The sequence below is a fragment of the Myodes glareolus genome, chromosome 9 (genome assembly GCF_982192425.1).
Source record: "Myodes glareolus chromosome 9, mMyoGla1.1, whole genome shotgun sequence".
NCBI lineage: Eukaryota > Metazoa > Chordata > Mammalia > Rodentia > Cricetidae > Myodes > Myodes glareolus.
The window spans coordinates 39,922,680-39,930,231 of record NC_142034.1 but is presented as its reverse complement, the minus strand read 5'-3'; the positions used below and the strand labels follow the sequence as shown (position 1 = coordinate 39,930,231).

Genomic DNA, 7,552 nt, shown 5'->3' with positions numbered 1-7,552 from the left:
TTACGGTTTCTTTGATTTAAGGTTTTTTTTTTTTATTTAGGGGTATGCTTTAGTAAATATATATATTAAACAAAGATTGGCATACCCATCCCCTTTAAACTCTGTCACTTCCAGTGCCCAGAGATCTCAGGTTTGAATACACAGGGGACAAAATGCCCAGATTACTAGGGACTCTGTGGGGTGCATTGTTTGGTCTCTGAAGTTCAACCCAAGCCCCAGTCCTGCCTCAACTCCTTGGTGGTGCAAGTGCAGCCTAGACTCTCACTGTCAGGACAGGTAGGGGCTGCCTGTGTGAGAAACTGAGTGAGTGTGCTCCAGGCCACTGCTGTGGCAGAGCGGGGAGAGTCACCAACTCCTCACTTGCTGAATTCTTCCTAATTATACTTGAATCTGTTTCCCATCTCCAAGAGAATTTGAACAAACAACTTGCCTGGGGAGTTAAAAACCCATATTGTTGGAGTTTTGAAAGAGTAGAAGACTCCAGAAGCCCTGATTAGTGCAAGCGTCAGACACTGGCGGATGCAGGCCTAAGGCTTCAGAAGGACACAGCTCCATTTTGCCTCTGTGAGAGAACGCAGTTCCAGGCAAAGGCTGAGGTTGGCTTCCTTTCAATTTCCCCACCTTTCTTAGGTTTTGTTTCTTAGAAAACGGAAGTACAGTTCTCTGTTCTCCTCTGCCTCCACCCTACTAACCTGAGTAAGCAAAGTCTACTTCCTGTTGGGCAATATTCATCATGTTACAGTAAGTATGATATCATGAGATCCGGCTTGAGACTGAAGAAACTGTATTAAAATACACTAAATCCCTTGCAGAACAAAGTGGGGAAAGGTTTAGATGAACTCTAAACTGAAGCATAAATCTAATCTCATCAGTAAAAACCAGCAGTCAGATATTGGGGTAAAAACATGAGAGATCAGAGAAGCAGGGGACTTCCTGCCTCTTCCATTCCTCCAACGAAGAAAGCCTAGATTCCCTCTCCACCCTGCCTTAACCCTTCCTTATCAATTTCTGCAGACAGAAATTTCTGTCCTGCCCAGTCCCATAGCCATTCAGTCCCAATGAAACACATTAATTATAACTGGTTTGGCTTATTAGTTCAGGTTTATTAATAACTAGCTCTTACAACTTAAATTAACCCAAAATTCTTATCTATGTTTAGTCATATGGCTTGGTACCTGTTCTCAATGAGGCATTCTCATCTTGCTTCTTCTGCGTCTGGGTGGTGAATGCATCTCTGACTTTCCTCTTCTCAGAATTCTCCTAGTCTGGTTGCCCCGCCCATACTTCTTGCCTGGCTATTGGTCAATCAGTGTTTCACTAAACCAAAGGGCTGCAGGAAGGTTTACCCGCCTCCTGGGGCATGGCCTCATAGATTATTTACCAGGATGCCAAAGTGCATCCAGTCTCCTCCTCTTCTCTCTGCCCCCCCCACCTCCTTGTTCCCGATGGCTCCCTTAGGTTTGTTCTGGATCTGATCTCCATCTACCCTTCAAGAAGATTATCCCAATTTGCAAGTTTTTCCCCTAAATAAATAACTATCTATCTCTCAGTTCTGAGCCAGTATGAGATTTCCTTTAAGCCCCCAATATCTCTGCCCACACCAAAACGAATGACAAATCTTTACAGTGGACAGAAGCATTGTCCCACAGCATTTACCCCCCCTATTTTCTTTTCGAAACAAGACCCTTCTCTTCTGCAAGGATGGTTAAAAAGCCAGACGGTGTTTATGGAGGGAAAGGGAGATGAGAGGAATTGGGGTGCAATTCACAAAGAATTGGTAAGGGTTAAAAAAGGTGAAAGAAAGAGAAGAGAAAGAGAGAAAGAGAGAGACAGAGACAGAGAGAAAGAACGTCTGCGGGAGGCTTGGCAGAATCCTGATCTTATGAAGGCATTTCCTTTTCTTTTTCTTTCTTTCTTTATTTATTAAAAATTTCCACCGCCTCCTTTTTCCCTCCCCAGGCATTTCCTTTTCAATTGAAGTCCATGGCCAGCAGTAGACGTCTGCTGGGGAGTCCTCTCCAGTAACACAGCTTCAGGGACTTGCTGCCTTGGCCCTCTTGTAGCCATGAAGTCCTTCAGCTGTGAAAGGCCCAAAGGATGTCATTGTTCCAGGCTCTAAGTGTTCCTTGAGAGCCTCAGCTAACACATGACCAGTGGGCATGCGTGAAGTCACCAGTGGTGCCAGAGGCCTACTTGCCATCCATCAGACTCTTGACCCATTCCTCTGAGGTAAACCTCTTCAGTTTCTTGTCTTCCACGTGCCAGGACTCAGGCTCTGCAGCGAACACAGCACAGCAGAATCTCTCCACTCTGAGTGCACACACATATGAGCACACGGCTCCCTGTCTGAGGACTGGGATGAATTTACATGTGTACTGTATCTTCTTCTGCTTCTCACAGAAGTGAGTGACAGGCAGCTGTCTGATGCACTTCTCTATTTCACTCTCTAGATTCTCAAGATCGCTCTTCTCTGCTTCAAAACCAATTATTTGCCGATTGTTTCCATCCAGACCAATGAACAAATATCCCCCGTCAGTGTTTGCAAACGCGGACACAGTTCGAGGGATGAGCTCTTTGACGCATTTTCGCAGCTGTTTCACAGAAAGCAATGTAACTTCAACATAGGTGGATCTGGTGAAGGGGAAGTCTTCCTGGTGCCGAAATTGTGTCTTGTTAAAAACCGCAGCAGCCAGGTCCTCCAGGTCGCTCTCTTCTTCTACTCCAGGGCAGGCTCTGCTTGCAGGCGGCTCTGGTCTGACACAGGATCTCCCTCCCACTTCCTCCAGGTCTTGGAGGAACTCGAGAGCAGCAGCAGCATTCACTTCAATCGAAGATGAAACGTTTCTAATGTACAAATTGGTTCTCAGGGTGCCAATTGGCAGCCCGAAGACATCCAGACTCCATGGTTTCACGAAGATATTAAAGTAGCCTCCATGCTCCATGAAGTCCAGATGCCTCCCCACAAACGGCAGACATTTACAAAGAGCGGCTTCCAAATCCCTTCCCACTCCATCCCTGGGGAGGCTAAAATTTTCATTTTCAATTTTAGCCCTGATCACCCCACCTCCAGAGTTCAGGAGGGCACACACAGCTCGAGAGATGGTTTCATTCTCCTGTTTTCTGAGGGGTTGGTTCTTCATTTTCTTTCTATTCTTCTCCCCAAGTGTGATTGCTCCCACCTTTAGAACCAGCTTAGCGTAGTCTGTTTCCAGATCAACCGTGATGGCCATGTCCCCAGCAGAGTTTGCATTTTCAACCTGAATTTTCTTCCTGTAAAATAGACAGAGCCTTTAGAAGGAGGACTAACAGGAGACAGCAAATTCTGTACTGTGAGGCCAACAGCACCATCCTTGGGTACACATGTTCCACATGACTGGTCACTCCGTGGATGGAGAAATGGTTTTCTTTTTACAGAGTTTTGCATCATTAGGCAAGCTGATATGCCTACTGGGTTTTTACTTGTGATGTTACAAGTATAGTTAAGCCCTTTGAATTTTCAATTCTAGTTTAACTTTCACTTACCTCTTTTCCAGTCAACAATACTGTATTCAGTCTCCTCTAAGTAAACCCTCATTGGAATCTGTGTGGTTTTTGTCTCTTGTGTAACGAAGGCTTTAGTTACACATTTTTTTAGACTTATTTTATGGCTGCTGGCGTTTTGACTGCATGCTTGTCTTCTGTGCCATGTGCATGCACTAGTAGTTTTTCTATTTCTTACCTTTCTTTTCTGATCTTACATTGATATGTTTAATGCATTTTGTATTTGGCTTATGTAATGTGGTGTGAGAAAAGTTCTAATCTCATTCTCTACAAGTCGACATCACCTCAAGTCTCTGAACGACTTTGTCTACACTCTAGGGTCTTGCCTCTCTCAGAAGGCGATTCTGCCCATTTACACACTGCTTTTGCATTGTTGGACCCTGAAGTCCAATTACCAAGGAGGAGTTGCCCCAAGAGACCATGCTCATACCACAGTTGATGTAAAAGCAAGACGATTTAATTAATTCTGTCGCGACAGGGTCCTTCAGCATTTGAGAAGCCAAAAGACCCCAAATGATTATCGCAAGCTATTTTTAAAGTAAAAAGCCATAGAAACAAGGGCGGCGGAAACTCAGCAGTTGTTCTTCAACTATTAGGATTGGCTTATTCAAAGGACTATTAACAATAATTGGTCTGGGCCAGGGCTGGAGGGTGGTTGCCAGATCAGGTGAGGTAAGAGGGAACATCTGAGGGTTATTTTGGCCCCTTTCCCAGGACTGAATCAAAACATCTGTGGAAATCTGTGGGTTTTCTTGTCCTAATTCTAGGAGCAGAGTTCTATTTGGAGAACACCCACAGGGACACTGTGAGATGGGAGAGTCTCCAATATTCCAGGACGTGCATGTGTAGTTAGGCTCCCAGGGGAAGGGGGAAAGCACTAAGGCTGAGAGGCCTCAGAAATGGCCTCAAAGTAGTCAGAAATGGCTTCAAAGTTATCCTAGAGTTTTATAGCATTAGCCATAATTTCCTGTTTTTCATAAGCCTTGTGATGTTTGGCTGAAAATAGGTCAGTTAAGAAGTAGCTAGCTCTGCCAGTCTTCCCAGGGCACCTGCCTGTCTACTGATTAGCTGGGCAGGCCCTCATGCTCAACCCCAGCATGTAGCCTCTGACTCGGCAGGTGACTCTGTAGATAAAGGGCTTGTTTTATAAGTTTGAGGACCTGAGTTTGGATTGCCAGCACCCACCTGAAAAGCTGAAATTGACTGCCTGTGCCTAGCATCCCAGTGTTGGCAGACAAAGAGGGGGACCCCTGGGTCTAATTAACCAGGTAGTTCCTTCTCAAATTATAGCACTGTCTCTGAGGAAATTCTCTCAGAAGGGAACTTGGGGTTCAGGGTATCTAGTCAGCTACCTTTGGAAGCAAAGAGAATGGCATTCAGATACCTTACTCTGTCACAATTGCATGTTGGTAATAAAATCACAGAAAGAGGGAACCGGTGTGACTGAGGCGCCCAGAGGTGAGCACATTTTCCCTAACACCTTGTAAAAGTTCTTCATCTCCACCCAAAAGGCTGCAAGGAGCCTAGCATGGTGCTGACCCTGTGAGGCTGATGTGGGTACTGTGAGCTTGAGACATGGAGAAAATGAACAGGGAATCACAGTCAGCCTGGGCCACACATCCAGACCTTGTCTGCCTCCTTCCCCTCTAAAATACTACAGCAAAACAACAACCATCATAAACAGGAACTAAAGCAGCCTGTACTGCTGAGAAGGGTGTAAGCTTCCGCACTTTTCTGTGGACACCCGAACCTCGAATCAGGCGCGCGCTTTTCCTGACTCGAGCCCACGAGAACGGACGGCTGTCCTAAGGGTTTGAACACATGACACACACACAAAGAGACCGGGCTCATCTGCCAAGGAGCAAGTGGCAAATGGCAGCTTTATTAAGCATAAGTCGGGTATATATACTGTGGGCCAGAAAGACACCAGCCCCCCATCAGGAACAAGGAAAGAGAAAAGTCAGGGGGCCGCACCCAAGGTCGGAGAGGAGCTGAACAGAGAAAAGAGGAAGCCAGGTGGGCGTGTTCAGGCTCAGAGAAAAGCTGACCCGGGAACCTTGCCTGTGGACGAGAACCTTGCTTGCAGGTGGAATTACCATGACAGTAGAGGGAGAGTTCTCTCTAAGCTACACCCTTGGGCCTTAGGTGAAATTAACATAACAAGAGAGGGCAGTTCTATGCTACACCCTCAAGCTGATGCAGTGGAACCTGGAAGCAGAACAGCCCTGCATAGCGCCTCGGAAAAATGGGGAACCTGTGTACCTACAGAAGGGAGCAGTTTCATTTCTGAGAAAAGAACAGTTTCGTTTCTGCCCAGTCAATAGTCCTGACTCCACCCTGTTCTTTGCACTGCTGAGCAGTCAGTTCCTCATTCCTTCCCAGCCCCTCCTGTCCAGTGTCTCCTTGTCAGGCCCAGTCCTAAGCCAGCACCCATGGTTCGCTCTCCATATGGAAAGGAGACAGAGTCTCATCTCACACCCAAGTCCCAAAGCACAATTCTCACATCCCCAGGAAATTTGGACCTCAAGGGGGAGACAGTACAGTCATATTTAAAGGTGTTCTGGGCTAGCCTGGGACACTGACCATCTCACTTCTAAATCTGTGACTATAGTAAATTTTCAATGGTTCAAAATTCACTTCTTTTCGGCATGTATCTGGGACTCAATCCTTCAGAAACAAACAGGACAGGTGAACCACAAATCCAGGCATGTAAATTCATTAACCTCCCGGGAGCTTTAGCTGTGGTTTACAAATCAGATTCTCCAACCCTAAATCCACTCCCAAATTGTGTTGTGCACTGGAGAAAATTCCCTGAGACTTTGACTTGGGATTTAAGGTGTCTTGTTAGCTGTCTTCAGCGGGGAAGAATGTGGCATTCTGATGCCAGCACTGCAGACTGGCAGGAAAATCCCCTAGGACAGGAGCAGGAGCTGCCTCTGGAGAACAGTGAGACCTGGAGCCCTCTTTGGGTTCCTCTAAGGTGCTCTGCCTTTGGTTTAGGAGAGCAGTGTAAGCTTCTCTGGCTCTAGTGTACTTCCTTCTTTCTTCACCTAGAATGCAGTTCCTGCCTGCCTGCTGGACAAAGTTACCCAACTCCCCACAGGGTCAGATCTCCAAGAGAACAAGGAAGGCTCCAGAGGCTCTGGAGACCACCCACACCCTCTGCTGTCTGCCTCACTAGTTCTGGCTCACACACAGCAGAGCCTGAGCTTAAGCCCTCCCTCCACCCTAAGCAGACAAAGGCATTTGCCTCACCCACAGCTCACCCAAGTCCTCCACAGCCTGTACTTTGTCAAAATGAGCTATGAAATCTCCAAAAGCCAATAGTCCAAGTAGGAACAGAAACAAACAAGGGTCCCCTGATAGACAATGACTGTACTGACGACCCCCATATGATCCCAGAGCCACTAGACTGCACCCGGGCTGAAAGGGACGGAAGGAAAGGGCATAACCCCTTTAGGGTTGGGGCTTGAGTGGGCTCTAATGAAGTGGTCACTTACCCATGAGTTCTGCAGTTGCCTTGCTGAGTTGTTTGAAGTCGGGGGCCCATATCTTCTTCCAGTCAGCCCCTTGTGTGTATGATGAGGCAGTCTAGAGTCACCTGAGAAAGACCCTCTCCACTGCGAGGTCTTCCAGGGTGGGCTATGTCACTTGGCCAGTCCTAGGTACAGCTCAGGTTGTGTCCCCTCCTCCAAGCCTAACCTAGTCCTTTGCTCCCCCTGATCTTTGCGGAGCTTGCTGCCGCCTCATAAGCTGCCTGCCTGGTGTCCTAAGGGAAACTAGAGAACTGCAAGCGAGTACTTGTCCTTTAGTAGTTTCCACCCTCCGTCGCTGAGTCGCTGGCTAAAAGCCAGCTGGCAGACGCCCAAGACGTTTTCTATTGCTCAGAACGAAACACAGGCTCACAGCTGAGAAAACCAACCTTTTCATACACAGCCAACCGCACCTGGATTTCCCAGAGCATCAGGCCTGTCCCTTTGTTCAAAAGAGCAAGTGTCCCTGTTAATACCCC

General features: G+C 47.1%; 1 protein-coding gene across 1 annotated transcript; it reads right to left on the bottom strand.

Annotated features, from left to right (window-relative positions):
* Window positions 1–1,082: 1,082 nt before the first annotated feature.
* Window positions 1,083–7,342, bottom strand: LOC148120861 (schlafen family member 2-like). Its single transcript, XM_087910204.1, has 2 exons — window positions 7,041–7,342; window positions 1,083–3,270 (listed from the first exon to the last, which is right to left on the bottom strand). The coding sequence occupies exons 1-2, from the start codon at window positions 7,088–7,090 to the stop codon at window positions 2,190–2,192; spliced, it is 1,131 nt and encodes a 376-aa protein (XP_087766330.1). The 5' UTR covers window positions 7,091–7,342; the 3' UTR covers window positions 1,083–2,189.
* Between the last annotated feature and the right edge of the window lie 210 nt (window positions 7,343–7,552).

Excerpts from the sequence above, each read along its gene's own strand:
- LOC148120861 (XM_087910204.1), bottom strand. The coding sequence starts at position 7,090 with ATGGGCCCCCGACTTCAAACAACTCAGCAAGGCAACTGCAGAACTCAT. Across the intron at positions 3,271-7,040 it reads GGCAACTGCAGAACTCATGG|GAAGAAAATTCAGGTTGAAA; the intron begins GTAAGTGACCAC and ends TCTATTTTACAG.